This window comes from Lepidochelys olivacea (assembly GCF_965140295.1).
Source record: "Lepidochelys olivacea isolate rLepOli2 genome assembly, chromosome: 2".
In the NCBI taxonomy this organism is placed as follows: Eukaryota; Metazoa; Chordata; order Testudines; family Cheloniidae; genus Lepidochelys; species Lepidochelys olivacea.
In genome coordinates, this window is record NC_140412.1 from 45418575 (window position 1) to 45444228 (window position 25654).

Here is a 25654-nt window from a genome sequence, read left to right on the forward strand (position 1 = left end):
ATGTACTGATTTTGGGCTGGAGCCAACCCCCCTGGAAGCCAGTGGGAGTCTTTCCATTGATTTCAGTATGCTTTTGATCAGGCCCTTTATTACATTAATGTTTGCAGATAATTTTTGCAGTATTCACCCCAGCTCTAATCACATTGCAAGCATATTCATATGGTATATTCACATAAATATATGCTGTGATTCATAAACAGATTACATTTGCATCTGTCGACTATGTCTAGGAAAGTGACAATGAAGAAAATAACAAAACATGAAAAGGGGAGAGAGAAGTAATTGTATGTCACTCTAGGAAGAATCATAGAAGATTAGGGTTGGAAGAGACCTCAGGAGGTCATCTAGTCCAATCCCCTGCTCAAAGCAGGACCAGCACCAACTAAATCATCCCAGCCAGGGCTTTGTCAAGCCTGACCTTAAAAACCTCTAAGGATGGAGATTCCACCACCTCCCTAGGGAACCCATTCCAGTGCTTCACCACCCTCCTAGTGAAATATTGTTTCCTAATATCCAACCTAGACCACCCCCACTGGAACTTGAGACCATTACTCCTTGTTCTGTCATCTGCCGCCACTGAGAACAGCCTAGCTCCATCCTCTTTGGAACCCCCTTTCAGGTAGTTTGAATGCTGCTATCAAATCACCCCTCAGTCGTCTTTTCTACAGACTAAATAACCCCAGTTCCCTCAGCCTCTCCTCGTAAGTCATGTGCCCCAGCCCCCTAATCATTTTTGTTACCCTCTGCTGGACTCTCTCCAATTTGTCCACATCCCTTCTGTAGTGGGGGGACCAAGAAACATAACTTCATTACCTCCCTATCTCAGGAATCGGGAATAGGGGATCACCAAACCTTTCAAGAACATTCTGCACAGAACAACCAATTAGATACACTTTGTTTAGAATGGCATTATTTCAGACCATCCTAGGGATGAATTCTTAATTAGGTCATATGCTTCCACTTTGGTTTATTCCCTGAAATCCCCTCCTATACAGCCAGATTCTGGTCTCAGTTAAAGTGGTGTAAATGAGAATAAAATTTAGCCCCAAGTGTCTAGTCAGAGATTGACTTGTACATTGCAGTAAAATATTGCTCATGGGGTAGGGGATAATTCTTTCAATGGTGTATGTATGTGTACACATGCCTGTACTCTTACATTCTGGAAGGGACAATTTTCACTTGGGGACAATGATTTTTACTTCTCCAAGGGCAACAGAGTGTCAGTATTGGTTTTATTAATTTTTCTTTTCAACACTTTCCTCTGGGCTGGAAGAAGGGCATCTCCTGTAATTCTGCCTCCACTGTTTTGTGAATAAGCTGGCGGTAGATGTGATTAAAGAAACACCTACTAAATCATCCTCCTCTAGGTGCCAAAGTTTGTAGGCAGTCGTGCAAGACACCTGGGATTTACCCACCCAGGTAGTGAGAGTGCCAAGAGGAGTACTTCAAACCTGGCATTCTTGTATATCCATATAATCTACTGGGCTGGCTAACATGAGGCTTTCTAAAGTTGTTCCTGCCCAAAGCAGAAGCATGATTTCAAAAATGTGGGTTGTTTTTTTGTCGTCCCCCCCCCCTTGGAATTTACTGCTTCTGTGCTCTATGGATATATGTATAGAATATCCAGAAAAGTGGGGCGGGGGACCAGATTTTCAAAAGTGATTTTTGAGTGGCCAACTTTGTATGGACCTGATTTTCAGAAAGTGCTGAATACCCATCCTCTAAAAACTGAGACCCTTTAAGAGATCTCAAACTGAGCATCCAAACTACCAGTCAACTTCAGAAAACCCATGGACTGCCAAGCCCCGAGCCAGAAAGACAGTATAAGCTCATGTTGCACTATAGGTTCATTTGACACAACAGATGCTATATGAAACCTCACGGCTTCTGTGTATGGCACTAAATAGATTTTTAAAAAAATCTTAATAAAAGCATCGCATATCTGGGGAATTTCAAACTATACAACCTTGCAGCATATTAATGCGGGCTTCAGATGGCTGGGCATCTATAATCCATTGCAACACAGAAAAGCAGAAAGGTCATTATTTTCCATATATTTTTATTTCCCTCCAAATATCAATACCATATCAACTGTTAATCTGAAAAACCTCATTTTAATGTCCGCTTTCGCACAGTTATGAAAATGCAGGTAATGTATTCCTGCTACTAATTGTATTTGAGAAAGTGTTATTAATTTCATATATCAAGTTCGTAGTGGCCATCTGTTCCCTCCGAACTGCTGCATCTCCCTCCATCTGCCCTGTTTTTCTTCTGCTAATCGGGTGGCAGGGGCTCAGATGATCGGGAAGTTTCACTCTGACTTTTGATTTGTCACTCATCATCAAGCCAGCTGTGCATTTTTAAACAGACTCTTACGACGGGTGGTGCTGAATTTAAATCTTACTGTCTGATTTTTTTTTTCAAATTTTTATCATACCAAAAAAAAATCAGAAAAGCCAGATTGTATTTTCTACAGTGTAAAATGTGCTTTGCTGCCACTAATTTGGCTGCATCTGCACTCTCATGAATATAGATGAAGGTACATGTCCAGGATATTATTAGGGACTACAGAGAGTGGGGAAGAATTTCAAGTGTAGTAAGACACTATGGATTTTTAGTGCTGAGAACAGTGGGGCAAGCTGATGTGCAGCTCCAGACTTCTATCAACAGTAAATCCAAGTTAAATTGTTAATTTAGAATGTGCAGAACAGGTACAGTAGGTAGCAAGCATTTGTGTGTCTAAGTGGGAAAAATGTACACACAAAGTCAGTATGTGTACCAAGCTTTTTTTCCCTTTCCTTTCCTCTCTGAATACTCAGCCCTGTCAATCACACTTAAAACATTTTAAAAATTACTTGTATCTTTAAAATTATGGTACATGTGAAACTCACAAATCTATTTAATAGGAACATGGGACTTGCTATATAGGTCCATTTAATCCAATATATGCCTCTGAGAGTGGCGAAGAGCAGATGCTTCAGAGGAAGGTACAAGAAATTCTGCAGTAGTCAGCTATGGGACAAGCTGCTACCGTGAAAGTCTCTTCCTAATAGTAAGAGACTAGCCTAAGCCATACGCCTGAGGTTTTATCTCCCTTCCAATATTTTATTATTCTTATCTATAACAACTCTGGGTATTCTTATCCATAGAAAGGCCCAGTTCCTTTTTGATTCTTGCTAAAATCATTAAAGTTGTAACATCCAAAGGGAAAGATTAATTATTTATGGTTGATGCAAGGAGGAGACATTTTATAAGCCGTGATGGGGTAAAATTAAGGAAGGGAAAATTCAGGTTGAATATCAGGCAAAAATTCCCAGATAATGCAGCGTAATAAGCTAGGCAGTAAACTCCCAAGGGAAGTTGTAGAAACCTCATCACTTGGGCCAGTTGACAAAACAATAGAAAATATACTTCAGTGAAACTGTGCTGGACTGTATAGCATAATTGGTCTCTTCTATCTCTAATATCTATGGTTCTCTGATCTTATTTATGAAAGCAAAATAGCACTAGGACATTTGCAAAAAGAAATGTGATCATGGGACCAGCAGCATATGATATTTTTTGTTTAACAACTTAGAGGTGAAGTTTGATTATTTCTCTTTGCAGGTGTTCATATTTGATGGATCTGGATCTACAGCACACATGGGATTTTGTTTATTATTAGCAAATGAGAGAAACATTGAGGTGCTGCCATCCATCCTTTCTTTTCACCCTCCAAACGTAGACACGCCCATCTTTCTGTTAGGGATCTTGGGTAGTTCATTCAAGAATAAATTTTCTGTACTAAAAAGTACTGTAATTAAAACTACTGATACACAGCACTCCAAATATAGTGGTGTCTTTTACTGCATTATATGAGTTTACATACTCTGAGCTGTATTTGAGTTTCATGTTTGATTCCCTCAGCCTCGAATCAAAACTCATTCAGAACTGTTGTTTCACCTGATTCCTGGCTGAGGCCATGGAATGGAGCCATGAAACCAGCATGATTCAGTGACTGAAAACATAAATCCAAGCCAAACACACTCTAAAGTTTTGAGAACCTAAACAAATGTCTTGCTTAACCTGGTTGGAGTTTCTAGCAAAATCTGAAAGCAAGCAAGTTTTGTGTGGTTTCTGACTTTCCCAAAACTTTACCCAACTCAGTTTTTGGCTAAGTAAAATGTGACTAAAAAGGTGTATGTGTTTGTGTCTAATTTTCATGTATAGTTATATTGTTCATACCTAATTACCATATTTTGTATTCACATTCACAGTAATTGCATACACATGACCAGTTACACATCCAGCTGGTCATCTCCACACCTATTCTCCACAATTGTGCATGCAATCATGCACTTTTCAAAAAATGTAGCCCAATGTAATTATAGTTTGGCTCGCTAGTGTGAATTGTGCCTATGTTGAAACAATCACTTCTAGTTAGAGCTGAACAGACAGCTTTACACAGCAAAACTTCTCAATTTTTGGATTTTGGACAGTTTACAAAAAGGCCAGAAAAGTCAACAGTGTAATTTAGGTTTTGTTCCATCAACAAAGGGAAGTTTCATCAGCACCTATTGCTTTTCCTTTTAATTTGCAGAAAAATGTTGTTAATGAATTTCCAATTATTTTATTCTTCCAGACTTACTCTCAATGACCTTGATTTCCACCCAACCACCCCCTTCCCATTTATCCTAAGGTCTTTTTACACTGTCAGAGCAGTTTAAAAGGACCTTAATGTAAATAAGAATCATGGTCATTGACTTCAGTGAAACCACATGTGGAATAAGATACGACAGACCATTAGTAAGGATGATAGAACCTTTTAATTATTCTGTAATTTACCCATTTTTCACATGACTGAGTTTTCAATATAATCCATATATTGAAGCATATTTCTAATATTACATAATATCATGAAAAGTGATGCCTCATGGTGTAGAGCAGAAAAGCTTTCACCAGGAAAACCTAAGGCATACCACTGTCCACAGAGAGAGGAAATAGCCATATTACTTTTCTGAGACAAGGTGGATGAGATAATATATCTCAGTGGACCAACTTCTGTGGGTGAAAAAGACAAGCTACACAGAGTTTTTCGAAAAGTTGGTCCCATAAAAGATATTACTTCACTCACCTTGTCTCTCATGTATCCTGGGACCAACATGGCTACACCAACACTGCATACAACATATTACTTTTCTGGCATATCTATATGCTTAAAGGTTTAATTCATTCTTGGGTCCCAATTGTGAAAGGTGCTGAATGCCTCCTTGGCGGTGCTAAGAACAATCTGCTCTGAGTGAAGTCAGTGGGATTCCATAACTCCCATTGTTATTAATAATGATCTTTCTTGATCTAATTAGTTTGACTTCAATCCAGGTCAGAAGATGGTCCAATTCTTCTGTTTTATGAGGTATCCCCACTCTGCCTTTACCTCCAGCACTCAGGGTGCTATGCATTACAGTAATAATAAAAACTGGGCCAAGGGCCATAGCAGATATAAATGGGCACAGCTCACTTGAATTTAATTGAGCTGTACCTATGTACACAAGCTAAGGATCTGGTCCATGCTTACAACAACCCTATTAAAAGGCCCAGGTAAAAATAAACAAGAAGTCAAATACAAAAATAAATAAAAGAAAGGAACGGGGAGCACTGGATAATAATACACCTCAGGCTATCAATGTTCTTAATAAAAAATACACAAATAACACTGGAGTGGTTTTTCAAAATGGGGAGAGATGTTCACAACTAGGGCCCACTAGACCAAAGACAAGCTTTGATATGTGCTATTCCACGTGTTCATTTATGATCTGAAAAACTGGGTGAACAGTGCTTATTAGCCAAGGTGGTCAGGGACACAACCCCATGCTCTGAGCAACCCTAATCCTCTGACTACCAGAAGCTGGCAGTGGAAGACAGGGGTATATCACACCAGAATTGCCCTCTTCTGTACAGTGCCCTGTAAAGCTCTGGTACTGGCCACTGTTGGAGACAGGATAGTGGACAAGATGTATCATGGTCTGACCCAGTAAAGCAGCTCTTGTGCTCGTATGTCTCCAAAGCTGAGATTTGACTATGCAATGTCCAAAAGGGGACAGAGCTCGGATACCCATCAGGATATGGCTTCAGAAGTCTTAAATATAGATAGTCTAAAACTGATTGTAATTTGGCCTTCTCTATCTTATTTTACGGTCAGGTCACACACACAGCACAGGATGTAATGTCATCACAATTGTGCCAGCTAATTATCTAAAGTGGTGCTGTATTCTGGACAAGTTGAGTGCATCAAAGCTAACCTCATATAAGGCTTGAAAAGAGGTAATTGCAATAAGTGTGACATGAGAATACGAGGTCATGCGTTCCTATTTTGAGGTCATTGCAAAATGTATAACAGCACAGGCTGCATAGATTGTGCAAATAATAACAATAAAAATTATATCTGATCCATGGCTTTTCATGAATATCGTGTGATCAAAAGTGGCAACAGGTAGGATTCTTTTACTGAATTTCCTCAACAAATGGGGACACAAAAGAGTTACCTATTGTTGAGTGCCTCTATACAGGTTCAAGAGGAAGAAGTGCAAGATGAGGAAGAATACTATGGAATTAATTTGCAGGGTCTACAGGTCAAGGAATGTATACTTGTGTATCAGCAATGCACTGATAATACTCTGCCAGTATTAATAAATCTCAGCCAAAGTCCTTTTACAAATGCTAAATAAAATAGGAGACAGGAAAGATCCCTGAAGGATGCCACATCAAAAAGCCCTCAGTGATTATACAACGGTCTATTATTACCAGCTGACTTAACTTCTAGATATAACTAGAACCACTAAAAGGCTGTTATAGAAATACCAGCAACATCTCTTAGTCACGAAAGCAACAACCCTGGTCAATGACATCACAAGCTGCTGAAAGGTTCAGCATGACCACATGGGCTAGGTGACCCCATTCTAAAAAAAGCAAGAGTCTCATTAATGCCCCTGATCTTTCATAACCCTGACAAAGAAAGACTTGAACCCAGAATGGAATGTATTCAGAGTATCAATGGTGACAAGGATACCTTAAATGGACTCTGCCACCTTATTAATTATTTAATGTGTTGAAAGAGAGTTGGTGACTCGTGTGTACATGTATGTATATAGACAATGGATTTCTGACTGCACATGTGTAAACTGTTCCTTTTGTTGTTTAGAAGATGACCATATAGCCAGTATTTTCTACTGCAGTGTTTAAGCATAAACCATATGACATTATGTTTTATTTAAAACTGGGCTTGTACGACTGAGACTGGAAACGTGTACCTTTAGAACATTTCCATATTGCATAGTGCCACCATATGCTGCCTACTTTAATCTTTGAAAAGAGATTGCCTATTGCCTAAAGGTAGCATGTCTCAAGTTTACAAACTACATACATATTGCTTAAGGGCAGAAGTGAAACCATTAAATTAAGAGAATGCGCTATGGTTAGCTTAAAGGTGCTAATGCAGATCTGTGATACTCCATTCTTTAAAACTGAACTATATTGTAGCGTGAAGTCAAAATGAAAGGGCTGGAAGCTTAGGTTTGGTAACTGTATTTTGATATGAAATGGGGAAAAAAGAAGCCAGATTAGACACAGATGCATCTACCTTAAGTGTCCTTGGAACCTCTTGAAAGAAAAACTGTAATTACGAAGTGAGCTTTTCATGTTTCTCAGCATTAGTATAAATGGAAAAGTAGCCACTGGATATTACTACTAATTTAACGGAAGGATTCATTCGAATGTTTTTTTCTGAATTATCTTGTACATATTTTAAAGAGAGAAGTTGCAATTTATATATGTTAATATTTAGTTTTTGTTAAATTTAGATTGCTTCACAGTAATTTAATAAATTTCCACCCAGTGTTTGCCTTTAGGTGGCTTCAGAGAATTTAGAGATGGAAAAGATCTAATCCCTGCCAATAAAAGATTATTCCCCTATTGCAGATGTTCCAGTATTTTGTCCCCTCTAGTTCTAAATATCTCAAGTGGTGAGGTTTCCATTATTTCCTCTTGAAGAATATTCCATATGGCTAATATATCTCATAGGTGATAAGCAGCTCTTGCAACATTATTATTGTATGTATTATATTTGTATCAAGATAGCTCTGAGAAAAGCCAGTCAAAAATCAGAGCTCCATTGTGCCATGCTGACAAATAACATAGTTTACAATCTAGGTCTCAGCAGGATTCAACAGGGAGGCAAAATAGACAAATGAAGCAAGAAGACAAGGTAACAGAGTATAGCAGAAAAATATACCTCATAGCCTAACCAATGCCAGTTGGCAGCAACTTGGCAGAAATGGATTTTAAGGAGGCATTTAAGAGAGGATACGGTGATGGCTTTACAAATTTTGGTGCGGAGCAACATGGGATAAAGCTCAGAAATGCCTGATGAAGAAGCAGACAAGCCAGGGAGTGAGGCAGCTGTTTTTGAAGTCTGTGGAAATTGAGGATGCTATGTACTTCACAGTGTTATGTTCAGAGCTCACATGCACAGAGAAGTTAGATAAAAACATAAATACTCTAGCTGGAAAGTTGCAATGTAACTCTGCTTTATTTCTTAGACTTCAGCATGATAACATACAAGAACCCCAAAACACAAAGAGAAAACAGGCTGCTCCTTCCGGCAGAGGAGGACAACTCACCCTACCTTGCTTTAAGCAGGCTCTTTCCAGACTGGCTGTCTGCTGACTGACTCAGTCTACCGAGATCACATGGGTTCCCTCAGAACCCCCTAGCCTGCAAGCAGGATCAGGAACACACTTAGGTTATTGCTTGTCTTTTTTTAACCAGTTTCTAATACACCACACAGAGGAGGTACTCAAAATTGGGTTCAGTATCAGGAATGTTCAGCCTATTCTTTCCATTTCTTAATTCTATCCTATTCCTTCCTCATTACTCTGTAAATAATTACTGGACACTAAACTAAAAGTGAGCAGCACCCCTTCTCTGAAATTATATGCAAACATGCAGAGCTTTTGCATGTCCCTTTTCCTGATTTTCTCAGCATACAACATTTTATTCTGGGTAATTAAGGTAGTTGTATGGGAAACTTCTGAAATATTGGAATATTTTTAAATAAGTGAAGATTTCTCATGTTCTTGGTATATTTCTTGTGCTGGCATAGAGCTTGTTCAGTGGTAAAGACATTTTTATGTTTTTCAGTGACAGGCTTCACATAGTGTACATTTTTTGGAGGGTGTTGATGCTTCTGTTGCTCTGAGCAACACAAGGAAGTTAGGTAATTGTTTATAGGAAAAAGTCACGGCATGCACTAAACACAGTCTCCAGTTTCCAAAGCAAGTATTGTGATATTCAGCTTACAAGTCATCCGCATTAGCTGTTAGTGCTAACACAGGCATCCTTGCAATAGTTCCACATCACTAAATAGTCTTCAAAAATACCACTGCAGCTTAATTTACTTAATATTAGTATCCATGTTAACCTAATACCTTTCTTTTAAAAAAAAATTGGCAGTTTATAACATGCTTTCTTATCAGGTAATAACTATCTAGATTTATTTAAAGAGCTCTTTCTTGTTAGCACAAGAAACAAAACCCTACAATGATAGCAGATTAGGTTCCCCCTGAGGCCTAGTTCAGACAGTTTGTGCCTTTGTGTTCGCCTTTCCTCTATTGTAAGACGTGTTCAGTGGTCTGTGTTTTGAAGCCTGTAGGGAAGAGATTAAGTTCTCTTCAGCTGGCTGTCTAAGGGTGTGGCTTTTTAACATTTTGGCTAGCAGATGGTGACAAACCAACAGGTGCACCCAGATCACTGCACCAGGCTTTTTACATCTGCTAGGCACACAAATAGGGTATGCTAGGCTACTTCCCCCACACCAGCTGGAACATTTACTATTACCAAGTATGGCAGCAGACAAGGTGGTGAGAGATGAGGGCTGACCTTCAACTATTAACCTTCCTAAGTTATACTCTGAAAAGGATCAGAATGGCAAGAATGCTTTGATGTGAATATTACACGATGAAAAATCAATAAAGACTACACGGTGATTAGCTGTTGTAGGAAATGGAGGGCAGTTTTAGTTAAAAAATAAAAAGTTTTTACAGTGAGTGACAGGTGCTCTCAGCAGCCACAGAATATTACAATTTTAGCAGGTCTCTTGTTTGCATCCACTGCTTCATATGGTACAGGTGACCAAACAAACTGCCTCAGCTCTCCAGATTCTTTCTGAAAATAAAAAATGCACTGCTCAGACTAAAGTTTGCTAAGGCCGATTCAACTCCGTTCTTTTTTTAAATGAACTAACAAGATTCCAGCTCATTTTACTTAATGCAGAAAGCATTATTAGTACAGAATCAGGCCATAATCTTTTAGTGCAATTAATTTGTAGTGCTATAGTACTAAGAGGAGTTAAAATGCCCGCAAATAGCTGTTTCAAGATTAATGTCTTTGTTTTCTTGGAATATAGAAGCTACTGAAAAGGAGTTCAGGAGACAAAAAGGGGACTCAAGTTGTATTCACTTTGATATTTGCAAAACATTTATTTATTTATTTTACAAAATGACATTAATGTAGGTTTCTTCTAAAGGTAAGTGAAATCAGATGGGAAACAAAAAAAATCTGTGCTGACATTCATTCACTAAAATGCGTGCGTTTCTGATTGAGGGAAAGGAGGAAGGATCAGGATGGAAGAGGAAAAAAAGAGATTCTGTAGTACTGTTATGATATCAGAAAATATAGTGAGGAGGGATGCTGTGTCAGTATGTGATTTTATATACCTCATGTGCAGAAAGTGGGAGGGAAATGTAAGCAGTGATGGTTTCGTCATGAAGCCCCAGGAAAGCTTTGTTAAGGGGGGAACGCAGAAGACAGTAGTTAACAGTAAGACAGAGAGCAGGGATCGATAACCTGTACAGGTAGAGAAAGAGGTGAAGTGAATGCCCTTATCTTGCCAGTTTTATTCTAGATAATAACTCATTTTTCTTCAGTATTTCCATTGTATTTGATATATTTATGGTCAAACACATCTAGGGGAGACTGGTAAATACTTGGGTTACATTAGGTTGTATTCTAACGTGATTGGTGAATTTTTGCAGGGGACCACATTGGAGAGAGTGATGAAAAACGAGTAGAAAATGGATAGTGGCTAAAAGATAGAGGCGCTAAAGTGTAAATGATGCACCATGGATAAAGAATTAAGAATTGTGTGCGTTTCTGTACTAAATAATGGGTGAGTTTAAAGGAAATTATCTGAAATTTTTGAAACCTGTGCTTTGCCGACTCCCAATCCTTTCCCTTCCCAACCCAATCAGACCCTTCCGTACATCCCTCTCTCCCCATCTTCTGCAATGTAACCCCTAATCCAGCTCAGCTTCCACTCTCTGAGAGCAAGCAGCTCTCCAGCTGATCTCCCTGGCCTGGAATCAGAAATTCAAGTTATCTATTTCCCTCCCTGATGCTTCTCTTCCCCCTCCCTTTCGCTCTAACCTGATCTGAGGTCTGTTCTTCCCCCAGGGCCCTTTCCTTTTGCTGATGTTCTGGCTCCATTGCAGGGTCTCAGCAAACCTGGCAGTTTCTGCCAGACTAGCAGCTGTCTTCAACTCTCCTGGCTCTAGGGCTTCCCTGGGTCAGAAGCACATCATGAAGTAATGAATTGCGTGTCTATCATGTGGAGGAAGCACTAGGGCGTAAGAGATTTGAAGAAAGTATCTAGCCCAGAAGAGACTGCCCGACCTGCTGAGGCCTCACAAAAGGATTTGCTAGGCAAAGGTCAAAAGATCTGTTGGGGACAGAAGAAACCTTAGAAGGGATTGCGAGGTTGGTTATTTTTCTGCACTGATCTGAGCTATAAGAGAGGCCTGGTGTCAGAACCAAGCTTTGGGCTGGTGATTCTTCATTCTTCTGGACTGTTCCACCCTGCCTTAGTGCGTACGTTCCACAGTATGGCTGAAGAAAAGAGCAACAGGAATAATGAGAAATGTTTTCGTCATGACGATGGCTGAGCAATGCGCTGTCTGAAGTGACAGACTAGGTACAGCAGAGGCTTGTGTAAATAGCTATAAGGGGAACTGGAGAGTAGCACCAGTCACATTTACATGACCCCTACTACCTTTGCTGGTACTGGTTTGACAGAGTAGGAGATGAGGCAATTGGTATTAAATGGATTGCTGTAATCAAGAGACTTGACATGTAGCATGTGTGCCATTGCCCTCTGCTGGATGGGATGTCAGACCTACTCTTATGTGCGGTTATGTATCTGAACCATTTAAGGTTGGTTAGTAACAGTCACATAGTTACTCAGGGTCACATGACTTGCAAAACTATACCACTTAAGAGCATGATAGATGGTGGTTGAAGATAGACAGTAAAAGATTTTACTCTATGTAGAAAAAACACAAGTCCAGGAGGGAATGTGGACTGAGTGAGGGTTTGGAGGGAGGTGAGGGCAGAGCGTTTGGGGTGGTAGGAAGAAAGAGTGAAGAAAGAAGGTGAAGAGAAGAACAGAGAGGACAGGAGGGGAGGGGGAATAATGAAGGGGAAAAATATTAAAAGGTAAAAGAAAAGTTCCTTTTGAGAGAAGAGAAATGAAATGAATGAGCGAAGGTGGATGGAAAAGGTAAATTGAGTCACAAAGAGAATATATGCCTTTGTTACTAATTTTGATACATCGTTCAGAAATTCATATATATTCAAATGTTTGTTTAAAAAGTAAAATTTGCAAATTTATTCCTACTGTAAGTGTAGCTAACTTCATAAATATTTAGACATTTTCAGCAAAGCTGTTAATGTCTAACCTTTGTATGAATCTATAATTTGGTATAAAAGGTATTAAATGCTGTAGTAATGTCACAAATGTCTATAAATATTCACCACTTATTTACATTTCACAGACCACAAGAGAGACATTAATGAATACAGCCCATTATTCCTTAAAGAAAAGTCCACAGAAGTTCATACAGTAGGATAACCTTTTTACAAGCTATTTAAACCACCGTGTAGAATTTCACAGAGAAATGCATCCCTGCTACAGAGAGTTCTATAGGATAGTTCAAAACAGTTATAAAAGGGAGATTATTCTCTATTAAATTGTGTAGGATTATCGAGTAATTTCTATAAATCTCTATTACCCTTCTATAGAACATTATTAGTTCCATCTCTACTAAATTCTACAGACCTCTGCTCTGTAAGGTTAGACTCATTACACTGATGAAAAATCCTTTCAGACTGACATGTTTTTCTTCCCCAATTTCAATCCTACACTTCTTTTACTGGTAGGAGGTGTACTGTTCACACACGTTCTAGGAGGCTCCTAGAAAGTTCAAAACCCAGTTTTTTTCTACCAGGACTGCAGCGGTGAGGAACTAGACCAGAAAGGGTTAAGTGGCTGGAGACCAGATGCAGCTGGGCTCTGTTAAACTGCAGGGCACAGCTGTTATGTATAAAAAGGAAGAGTGTACTGAACTTCTTCTGAAAAGCGGAGCCCTTACATTTCAGCCTCTTACTACCCTGGAAAAGGAAGAACTTTGTAGGTATTTTGTTTTGTTCAGTGAATTGCTCTCACTATTAGTTAGTGACAGCCCACACTGGATGTTCATTTTTAGGCATAACTAGAAAAGATAATTATAGGTTAAACTGGGGAGGGGCAAAGAAATAAGAACAAGCAGAAACCTAATATGAACCCTTTGAAAAAGTGTTTTAAAAAGATTAGTAAAGTCTCTATCACTGCTGATTCAGGAAGCTTTCAGATAAGTCCAGCTTGTAAGTTTCTACCCAGAAAATTCCGTGTTGGCCTTATCCAAATGTTGTATGTCTGTTTTCATATCTGTTGGTGTATTTACATGTGTGTCCCCCAATAAAAACTTGGATAGGGCCATAAGGTATATGCTGTGTTGTAAGCTTGCTGAAATTTCATGGGTGCTTTTTATTGATCTTGTAAACAATCTTTGAGCTGCCTATTGTTTACATTGTTCTAACCTGTCTAATGCAAAATTGGAGAAACTCTATGGGCAGAAATAGTTGCATCACACTATATACTGAGCTATTAAGATATATTTAGTGATTCCATTAGAAATCTGCCATCAAGCAGGACAGAGCATATGGAGAGGAGCTGGTGAAAACCTGATTAAACATTTATATTGAGCACATTTTGATTTAAATCACATAAATAATTCATTATTTTTATTTTCTTTCTTTCTTTCAAAATCAACCTTTTCCACACCTGCTGGGCTAAAAATAATGCCAACATGTCTGAAATAAAGAAAGCATTAGCCCTAGCAGGCGATGACATTGTACCCATTCAAACGTGAGACTCCCAGTACATGGCTATAATAACCCCAGATGCTATTGAAGAAGGCATACATTCAATTCAATAGAAAAACACCAGCATCTTTCTTTTGTCTTTACCAATCACAAGTAGACATTCCAGGGGGCAGTGGTTATTGTACAGAAACAAGGTAGTGTTGGGCTCATGTTGGGAAGTTCAGATTTGTAGCTGAACTTCTCCAAAGTTTGAGGGAGTTGTATATCCAGTGTTGTGTTTATGAATCTATTATAAACTGGGTAAGAATCTTTTGACAGAGATTCATATCTGAACTGTTCTAAGCTTTGAGGGATTTCAATCCAGTGTCCTAGTTCAGCACCATCTAATCCTAATTCTCTAAAGGTTCAGGGCCTGATTCTCAGTTACGCTAAGGCATCTTTCTGCAGCTCTAGCAATGTTAAGGTTCCTTAAAGTGGGCCTAAATCCTACTCTCTGTGTTGCTTAGTGTAATTGAGAATTCACATCTCCCAGTTCACGTTAGGTTTGGTTTACAAAGCACCACAAAATGTGGATTCTTCTCTGAGCCTCTTGAGAGCTGGATATCTCAATCAAACTGCTTCCTTTCTCCCTCTCGCCAAACAAAACAAAAAATTAAAACCCTGACAATTTCCAGTGCCCTTCTGCCCTCATTACCTGTCTTCTCATGGGAAAGAGGATTTCATTAACCATCAAAGAGCCACAGCTGCAGTCATGTTTCAGAAGCATCCCAGGATCCTTTGCGGGGCTGCCAATACTTCCTAAAAAGCAGTATTCCACAGTAATGGCTCAGAGCCCTGCAGCAACATGCAGCTTTGGGTTGTCACCAGAGAACAGTTTTGTAGGAATTTCCTCTGGAGCTCCATGGTAGCTGTGGTGTGGATCCTGTCTTGATTCTGCAATCAATGGCTCCTGCTGATATGGGTCAATGAGGAATTAAAAAGCCAATTCTGTGGGAAGTAAATTAGGTGGGAGTGATGAGGAGACTTCTAAACCAAAAGATAGCACAACTTGTGCGGAATGTGCCAGGCCCACTCCTGAGAGGCCACATGAAAAATGCTCATAAAAATGTCATTGTGTTAGTATGCCAATATATTAATCATAAGGTGATATATTTTCTAAAAAAACTCCCTCAAAAAAAAAAAAGCCAGATTCTATACAGACTCATTACTTTTAAGTAGTTTAATAAACCCATGAAGTCTGGTGGTTTTGACTTGCCTGAAGAACTCCTGCCTGTTGGATCGCAAACGTGATCTCTAGTGGAAAACGGTTCTCTCAGCCTGTGGCTTCAACAATTATATCTCACTTTTGTTCATTTTTTTTTCAGCCAGTTGGGAATAGTTTGCCACTGTCAGTGTCAGCTCCAGCTGTCTGCACAGAGCATGATGAGAAAGGAGACTACGCAGGTAACTTTCAGTTAAGTTGATAGGCATTAAGAAGTTCTGATGACATACCAGTGGAAACCATATGGGGAAAGCTATGCTCCTTTGTGAATTTCATTAGAAAGCTTTGATGTCTATGCATATAGCCTCATTCACAGATTTTTTCTGTATTGCGATTTTAGGATATAACAAGGTGTTAACAAGAAAAAAACATGTTTTCATGAAAGCTGTAGACAAAATGTACCTTTGCCCTGAGCCCTTCTGTGTGTTTATTTTTCTGTAAAAGTTGGTATCTCAAAGCAACAAACAAAAATTGAAGTGAGAGGAAGGGAAACTTTGAGGGTACATTTTAAAACTTCTTTGATATCGACATATTGAAGGTAAAGGGTAAGGGGGTGGACTGGGACAGCACAGGTGACTCCTCACCCCTTGAGCTTCTTAGTTAAGCTGTTGTAAAAATTACTCTGGGTTTTTCTCAAAGTGAAAATATTGTAAAAACAATTACTACCATAAAGACTGCTTTAAACACTTTTTAAAAGGCTGCAGTTCACAGCTGTGAGGTCACTGCCCTGTGATTTCTATTCTAGCTATGCACTGGGATTTTTCTCCTAGATGGATGGAGGTGAACATTTTGCTATATCCATTATACTACGAATTTCCAGACCTTGAAATTCCCAAATGGGGAGTGTTGTCTAGTAGTTAGAGCAGGAAAGGCTGAGGTAGGACTCTGAGTCTCATTTCAGTCTGCCATGACTCACTGTGGGATGGGTAGGTTACATAAACTTGCTATGCCTCTCCACCCATCTGTAAATTGTATATAATAATATTTAGAGCAGAGAGGGGAAACCAGCTGAGGAGGGTGGGTAGAAAGACAAAAAAAGACACACAGAGGTGAGGGATATAGCAAGAGGGAGATGGGAGACAGAATGTGGAGAAACTGGAAGAGGAAAATAAACAAATGGAGGAGTGAGGGCAATAAAGAAGAGAGACAACAGGAAAGAGGCAAAAGGAAGACATGGAACTGGATCAATGAATATACGGTGAGGGGAACAGAAGCATAACGGTAATGAGAAGATAAAAAAATAGAGAAAACATCACACCAGAAATTTTACTTCTCTGTTTCAGGGAGGACAGAACAGGAATGGCTGCCCTAGCATTGGATCGAGCATCAGCGAATGCGGAGATGAGTGCAAGTTGGAAACCTCCACAAAATTCGTAGCAAATGATGAAAGGAAAGAAAGGAAGAATGGAAGCCAAGGTAAGGAAAGCATCTACCCACCAGGGTGAGGAGCTAGCAGGTGCAGATTTATCTAGAAACAGTCCAACTGGGAGGGGATGTAAATGGTTTGCCTACTACTGGGCATACCACTGTGAGTCCCTATCTTCCCTTATACAGATGAGGGGGATGGTCCAGAAACAGAACAGAGAGCCAGTTTAGGTTGTGTGTGACTTAAAGTGGATATGTGGAAAAAAGAGAGGAGAGTCTGGGCCTGAAGGGAGAGTGTTTGTTTCAGTTAGCACATGTGCACACATGCATGTATATATACATACACACACACACACTTTTTATGATGTCAGCAGATGAGACTGCCTGTTTCCCGCCATAAAATCCAAAACACTAGGGATCTTTGCAGCACATAGGTCCTAATCAGTCTGCTACAGGAAGGATTTTCTAATCCATCTATTTTCATTTTTTTTTTTAGATCATTTCATCCCCCCTCTCCCCTCCCGTATCTAAACACTGGTGTGTTATGATGATCAGTTAATAATACAATAAATATTGGTCACAGCAGAGTTGGACAGATCTTCCAGCTTTGTCCTCAACCAGGATCCCTTCTTATTTCTGTAACATGTGGTAAAAACTAATCTGAATCTGACCTGCACACTTAGTTATAAGAACATAAGAATGGCCATACTGCGTCAGACTAAAGGTCCATATAGTCCAGTATCCTGTCTTCCGACAGTGGCCAATGCCAGGTGCCCCAAAGGGAATGAACAGAACAGGTAATCATCAAGTGATCCATCCCCTGTCTCCCATTCCCAGCTTCTGGCAAACAGAGGCTAGGGACACCATCCCTGCCCATCTGGCTAATAGCCATTTGTCACAGAGTCCCTGGGCAATGCTCTGGAACTGCTCCCTACGAAGCCAGTCAGGACTCTGGTGAAGTCTCCTCTCTATCTTCAGGTCAAGAAGCTCACACGGCTTCTGCCTTCCTGGATCTGACCTTGGAGCATTCAGCATCCTCTGCCCCTCCATGTGCTTCCCACAGCGAGTCTGCCCAGGCAGGGTCCTGGGGAAGCCAGAGGGTCTTGCACCCCAACTCCGCAGTCAGACATGAATCTTAGCCAGCCAGTAAAACAGAGGTTTATTAGATGACAGGAACACGGTCTAAAACAGAGCTTGTAGGTAGAGAGAACAGAACCCCTCAGCCAGGTCCATTATGGGGGGCAGTGAGCCAGACCACCACATCTGCACTTAACTCCACGTCCCCAGCCAGCCCCCAACTGGCTCACTCTCCACCCCCTCCTCCTCTGGGCTTTGTCCCTTTCCCGGGCCAGGAGGTTACCTAATCCTTGGTTCTCCAACACCTTTAGCTATCACCTTGCAGGGGGGAAGGGCCCAGGCCATCAGTTGCCAGGAGACAGAGTGTCAGCCAATTATGTACACTGGCCCTTTGCTCTACAACTATTACACGCCCTTATCCCACCACCTAGAGACTTGAAAGAAATGCATAAGGGAAACTGAGGCACCCCTACAGTATTCAGAGGAAACATTAAGAACAGTCCCACTTCGTCACACCATTGATGGACCTATCCTCCATGAACTTATCTAATATGCTGTGCTGAACACGTGGTCTGGCTGCACCCTGGGTGATAGGATGCAGGCAACTGAAATATTCTATAGACAGCTGCTTTAGTGCAGGCCCTATAATGAAATAATCTCTTTACTATACTTCTATGAAAGGGCATGTTTTTAAACACATGCATGTAAAAATGCAGGGCTCATCATTGGTAGCTCGTAGGACTGAGGTAATAAGTTATCCCAAACTGACTGCTGGGTCATTTACAATTCTTTTTTTTCTTTTTTTTTTTTAATTTTAACTCTTTTCAGTTATCATTCTAGTGATATGACCCCGGCTCCGTTACCACTGCATGTCCCACTGCTTCCCACCTGCCCCCTCCCCTACTCTCAGCCCTAGTGCTGAGAGAAATGGTAAAAATGCCAGCTAGGTAGTTGGACTCTTTTTTTTTTTTTAAATCCCAGCGGTCAGAGGAAGAGCTCCAGCTCTAAACCTAGGCTCGGGGATGAGCCGGACCTCTCCTGCCCACTTTGAGCTCTTTGTGCGTGGGCGGTGGGGTGAACCCCTGGCTTGGGGAAGGCTAGCCCCCAGCCCCCCACTTCCGCCTAAGGCCCTGCCCCTTCCGCACCCTCCACCTACAGTCCCCACTGTAGATGTTGGCCCCTGCCCAGCACCCCCAGCCCTCCCCACTGTGGCTGCTGGCCCGTGTTCCAGGCTAGTGGCCCTGGAGCGCCAGAGAGCCGGGCAGCATGGCCCTGGGCCGCACCGCCGGGACCAACCCCCAGCCAGCATGCCCCCCATCCGTGAAGGCATCCCCTGGCCAAGCTGCCAGCCTCAGCACTGGGCAGGCTGCTCGGCCAAAGCGTCCCCAGCTCTGGACAGGTGGTTCGGCTGGAGTGGCCCAGGGCTGGAAGGACTGGTGGCATGGTGCGGCACGGCCCCGGGGGGTGCACCACAGCCCCCAGCCTGCCTCCCCTAGGGAACGGCAGACAGGATGGGGTGTGGAGCATGGGTGGGGGGAAGTCAGGTTGTTTGGAAAGGCAACACTTTCCTGTGCCTACGGTGTTGCTGCCCCTCTGTGTCTGATGCTGTTCCATACAAAAAAAAAGAATCTAAAGGAAGATCTTTTTCATCTAGAATTGGAATGGAAACAACTTTTGAAATCTCAATTTTTCACAAAGTGGAATTGTTCTTTTCTGCTAGTCCTACCCCTGACCTTCTTTCCCCAGGTATATGACGAGGATCTTAGGGTTCCTGAGGTAGGAATTGGAGAAGGCAAGGTCTCTCCATGGTTTCTTTTGCCCTCCCCCTTGGTTCTTCCATATAAAGACATTTCATTAGTTGCAAAAGAAATTTCAAACAAGGCAAAGCTCAATGACATTGACATGCCCTCACACCTTGGGACTTGTGATCAAATTGTGTGCCAGCAAGTATAGCTGCATGGAATATTAGTGAGTTTTTATGTCATTGAGCTTTGCCTTGTTAGAAATTTCTTTTGATCACAAGCCCCAAGGTGTGTGTCACGCTGTCCCAAGGTAGGTGTGGGTGAAAGCAGAGCTGCTTCCTCCCTTTACAGGAGAAGCACTCCTGTGTTGTCCCAAAAGCCCACCCCAATGCCTTTGTAACTGTGTCATCCCAGGCTATAAAATAGATCATCTCCCCATACCAGACCATTGTGGTAAAACCATTTGGACTCCAGTTCTGAAGTCAGAGTTTATATATTTTTACATTTAAATTTGGAAATGAATTCAGTATGTACAGTTTGGATATATAACCTGTTTTAGGAAAAAAATGAATACTTGTTGCCAGGTAACTATTGTTACTGGGCACATGAAATGTAGCTTTAATCCTCGCTTACTTTACCTGGCAACCATCCCTTGTCATCGGCTTGGAAAGCATTAAGGTAGAAATGGTGTGTTAATAAATACAGGGAATGGAGCAGGGCCCTGTAGCTGCTGTGTGTAAGGAAGCACAGAACTGAAGGACGTGTTACTATTCTAATCTGAAATGTGTGGTGTGTAACCGCATAAAATTTTAAACCAGTCAATGTACATGATGTCATGTTCACTTGAGAAGATGTTGCTACTTAGTTTTTCAGACCCATTAGTGCTGCACTTTCCTGGGATGTTTTATTTAACAATTTAGGGAATACTTCTGTTTTGTTTTTGTGTTTGTTTTATTTATTACTTTACCTTCAGAAATGTTCTGAGGAAACTGAGTTAGTAAATGTTCTACAAGTAGATTAACAACAGTGCGGGACATGTACAGCTGTCTGTCTGTCTGCCTCTGGAACCACTGGTGTGACTGAATCTTCTCCCTCACACCATCTTTGCACTGGTGTAACTCATTGATGTCCATGGGGCTACTCCTGATTCACACAGCATAACTTGGAGCAGAATTAGGCCCTTTACTGCGTCTTGTTCACAGCTCCAGAATTAGAAGTCTATCCCATTTCTTTTTTTCCTGTCTGAATTTATATATAAGCCTTCATAGAAAAATGACCCTGTTAAGTGCCCAATAGTACTGCTTTCCTTTTGATTTTATAATCATAAATATATTTTTTGCACTTGACAATATTAGCTCCAAATGAAGTCAGTAAGAGTTTCATCATTGATTTCCTTGGAAGACAGTTTAGGCTCACAGGAGATGTTCTGCTTGTTCTGTGCCATTTAGGAAACACCAATGGAGCGCAGATTAACTGCAAATTCCCTGCTGGGGTCTCATCTGGTGTGTGGGATCCTCTGGCAGAGCTGTCTCCTGCATCTCCCTCCCAGTGCAGGCTGTGTATTGGGGCAGGCAGGGGTGTGGGGGCAGAAGCATGATGCACTCCAGCAATTCCCAGCTGGCTAGTGATCTCTTGGGACCTATTGATGGCTAGCACGTCTTAGAGCAGCATACGGCTGCCCTAACCTGCGCCTCGGGCTGGCCCATAGATGAATCCCTAATGGAAGTTGGACATAATAGATAATCTGGCCCATAATCTCTTAAGAACACAAAAGAACTCTTTGTGCAATTGTGAACATGGGAACAAATTTTCCTCTCTCATACATTTGTGTTCATGTGGAGTGACTCTTCTTACTAAGAGTGTATCTGAGAAAAGAATCCGTGACTGGTTTTATCACCCGCTACTCCTCAGGAGATTGAGAACAAACTCTCTCTTAAAAGCATGGCATGGAAAATGTTAAGAATAACATTAAGGAAAAAAGAAGCTCCCAGAAAGGCATGCCCATTTGGATATGCATCTAATCATCCAGGTACCCATCTGAATAAAACTTCTGACACCTTTGATCTTTGCTCATTGGTGATTTATCACTGGTGTGCAAAACCATATGGAACACTTTCAAGGAAAAAGAAATCTGTTCTAGCCTGTTCTTAAACCCAGAAATGTCACTTTTCATGAGAATTTTGAGGAATGACTGGTGGTGTATCAGAATATATTGTGGCAAATTGCTGGTATGATTATGATGGGTCCCACGCGGCCTCTTCTTGGTGGGTGGGTGGGGGTTTGGGGTGCAGTTGTCTGCCCCTGAACTAGGGTATCTACTGTCCCAGTAGTAACCCAAAGAAGGGTAGGGGAGAGGGTGGGACCCTTCAGATTTTACAGGTTTTTTTGTGAAATTAGACCATTTTTGTGAATTCAGAATGAAATTCGAAAACTTTTCATTAACAGATTTTTAAAGATTGTTAATATTTCCTGCAACCCTATTGATTATATACTGAGAACTAGTGGAAAATTAGCATTAATACGTTCTTTAAAAACAAAATAGCATATACTCCTTTCCTGTAACAATGACCGACATTCCTTGATCATTAGCTCATTAAATTATACCTGTTACAGGCAATAGTAATAGGATACCTTTAACAATTTGCGAATTACTTATAGCCTGATAGGGTGGCCCTACAATTAAAATAAATCAAGCCAGTTGATAAAGATCAGAGATGAGATCCAAACTGGACTGAATGTTAATAGAAATGCAGGGACTCTGTAATGTCTCCTTTATAACAGTCAAGAAGACTTCTGTATGCAAAATACAAAAGACTGTTTTTCTGTGTGCTGCCATATGTCCACTGTAATTTGTGGACATATGGACAGAGGATTCTCTCAAGTGTAATGTATATCACACAGACAAAAATAAAAGGAGCAAAGGGCTAAAATCATAACCACCATTTAGAGAGCAAATTAAATGTTGTAGCAAAAACATTGGTGCATTAATTAATAGCTTTAGATTGCTTGATAGAGCTGTCTGATAAAGACTTGGTTTTCTGATAGGTTTCAAAAGAAGACAATAGCCACAAATTTGTTTGTGACTTTGAGCGTAAGTGCTTTGAGCTGTTCTGCTTTTTGGAAGAATGTGGTGTCTGGTCCTTTTAATAGCTGCTTGTAGGATGAGTTAATTAATCAGTAACTATTTATAATTCTGTTCTCATTGCTATTCATTCTTGCACAGAGTGAATATAAAAGCATGGTTCTAAAACTACTTGACAGAAAGGAGCAAGAGAACTTAGGCTCTGTTTTTTGGAATACATGCTCAGCTTGGGATTCTCTTTCTGGCTAACAAGAAAGTGAAACTTCTGCAAGTCCAGGGATGTCTACATGTTTTGCCTTGATTTCTCTGTAAAAGCAGAGGTAGCCCCTTAATTTGTACCTTGTTGGAGGAGCTAAGGGTGATGGCAATCAGCATGGGTACTGGATTTAATCCTCCCCACCCTCAGCCCTTTCAAGGGGAAAGATGAGCTAAATAAAAAGCCATGACCTCATCAGTGAGTCAGCTGACTGCATCCACTTGGCAGGGGCTGTACACTAAAAATAATAGGTAAGGCTGCTTAAACAGACCCTTAAAAAGAATGGCAGACAGGCTTACTAGTTAAAAATTAGTGCCCTCAGTGGGTGCCACTTCATCATATTATTTTAAAGGGTAGCTTTACATTTTTATTTCCACGCTGAAAATGATAATGGAGAATGACACTAAGTGAGGGAAGGACAAAAGGATGTTTATAGCAGATCGGAGCAGTTCCCTGAATATTAAGAACTCCAGAGAGATCTGCTGCTGTTAATGTGCACATAGCAACTTGCTTCCATAGGAGAGACCCAGATTTCTCCCCCAGAGAGATTAATCTCCTCATAGATGAGTCGTTCGAGCATGAAGAAATATTCTTTGGACATGGTGCTCTAAATGGAAGCCCATACATCAAACAATGATGGTGTATTATGTTGAGACATTTATAGGATTGGAGCATGCCAGCTGGGATGTGAAGCTTTAAGGGAATAAAAAATGAAAGGATTTAAGGTGGATCTGCACAGAAAGCCATTTATCTGACATTATGTATGAGAATAAATCCATTTCTTGCCTTACATAGGTTTCAGGAGGAGAGGGGTGAGTCAACTCTTAAGTGGAGCGGTTTACTCATATTTTGTCTCTTATCCTGTTTGAACTACTTGTTCTAATCTTTATGATAAAATAATAGGATCATTGCTCCTTCTGGGATTTGCACAACCAAGGAGCATGCTCTTAGCAGGCTGCTTGTCCATGGTGTTTCTTACATTGTTTTTTTATATTGTTATGCTAATAGCAGTTGTATTGACAGTTTGGATTATTCCTGCAAGGCAGTGAACAAGTGCAATCTGTCAAGGTTTCCAGAATAAGACTCACCAGTTGTTAATGTTTGCATGCAGTAATGAGTTGTTAACTTTTACACTGGTGATATGGAGTGTAGGAGGGTTTTGCTACCAGTCTCTAAGTACCTTGTGATGGCCGCTGCCAAGTAGCAGAGAGATACGTGGCCAAGTGAACACATCCTTGAACACTTCAAGATAGTCAGATCTTTGGGAGAGTGGGAAATCAAGTAATGAGTGCATGTACATTTGCCATTAAAACATACTGGATTGATATTCCGGGGTTAACCTATGCATCAACAGATCCAAACTAAATACAGTGGTCAAAAATAAAAAGTTTCTTCTATTTTGAAAAATTCTGCAGGTCTGAGACCGATTCCTAGCACTTATAATGGGGAATACTGGTAGCAATGGCAATGCTTCTAAGTGCAGAAGAAGCTATTTAAGTGTACCCACTCTCTGTCTATAGAAATCTACGCAACCTGTCTACTAATAGTATGCTTAGTAAAAGGCTACTACTATTAATTATTCTATGTATTACTAATTTACTTGCACATGGGGGGACAGAACCTGGCTCTTAATGTAAATCTCTTGGAAAAAAAACTTTGACATTTTGTAAAAAAGACGTGAAATGTCAGACATTTAGCTGCAAGATAATACCTCACCATGCTATGAAAGACAGAAAATAATGCATTGGCAAATTTATCTTAACTGTGATTATTTCACAAGCAATATGTAGTATTACAGATTTGATGATGGGAGTGTTTAACTTTTTAAAAAATGTTTTCTTCTTCTGCCGTATGAAAAATTCTAGTGATGAATAGTGTCTACCAGACAACCTTCCTGCTTGGGATATTCTATTCTATCTCATTTCCTTGGCATGAAATCTGAATCCTAAGAACATTTTAAAGTGTGCTTTTATGGGTGGTTGTAAAATGTTTTCTACTTTACGTGCCATTTACCTATATCGGGAAAACGGTTTTTCAATAAAATATTTCCTTTTAAATTCACCCCTGCCTCAGAAATGCATTGTATTTTGGGACATGATATACAGGAAGGAGAAATCCTACATATGTTATGGGCAACACATATTGAATTTGTAATAGGTGTCTGATAATGACTTTGTACTAAACTCCCATTCCTCCACAGTTGCAATGTAACTGCTGTCCTGACATAGACAGAGGCTGCCTTACTGGTACTTGCTTATGCAGTTGTGTGAAACCTGTAAATCTAACTTGAGTCTCTGACCCGTCTTCCACACATTGTGGAGAAAAATGATACTTCAGGTTAAAATAGAATCCAGGATTTGTTTCCTTTTAGATTGTTCAGGTGGGTTAACATCATCTTCCTTTTAAAATTGTTTTATCTTGTTTTTTTTAATGGTTGGAAACATCATTCAGCCATAAGTACTTTATTTTTGCTTCAAGAAGAATTTTTGCCTAAACATGGCTTCGCTTAGCAGATAGACCTATTTAATGATTTCAGCAGACTGAGCTGGGGCTGACATAAGGAGAACAAATTAATAGACTTGGGTTTCAAAAAAGAACATAAGGGAAATAATGTAATGCATGTCTGTTATCCTGTGCAAGTG

The 25654-nt window shown here is 40.4% G+C and overlaps 1 protein-coding gene across 1 annotated transcript in view; it reads left to right on the plus strand.

Annotated features, from left to right (window-relative positions):
• LOC311515878 (uncharacterized protein) overlaps nt 1-25654 on the plus strand; it is a gene marked incomplete at its 3' end in the record, with an annotated part of 232334 nt that overhangs the window by 24310 nt on the left and 182370 nt on the right. The window contains exons 2-4 of the mRNA XM_084619327.1: nt 11067-11176; nt 15594-15672; nt 16774-16906. Coding sequence (XP_084475453.1) covers nt 11154-11176; nt 15594-15672; nt 16774-16906 — 235 coding nt within the window. The 5' untranslated portion in view covers nt 11067-11153. The remainder of the gene's footprint in view (nt 1-11066; nt 11177-15593; nt 15673-16773; nt 16907-25654) is intronic.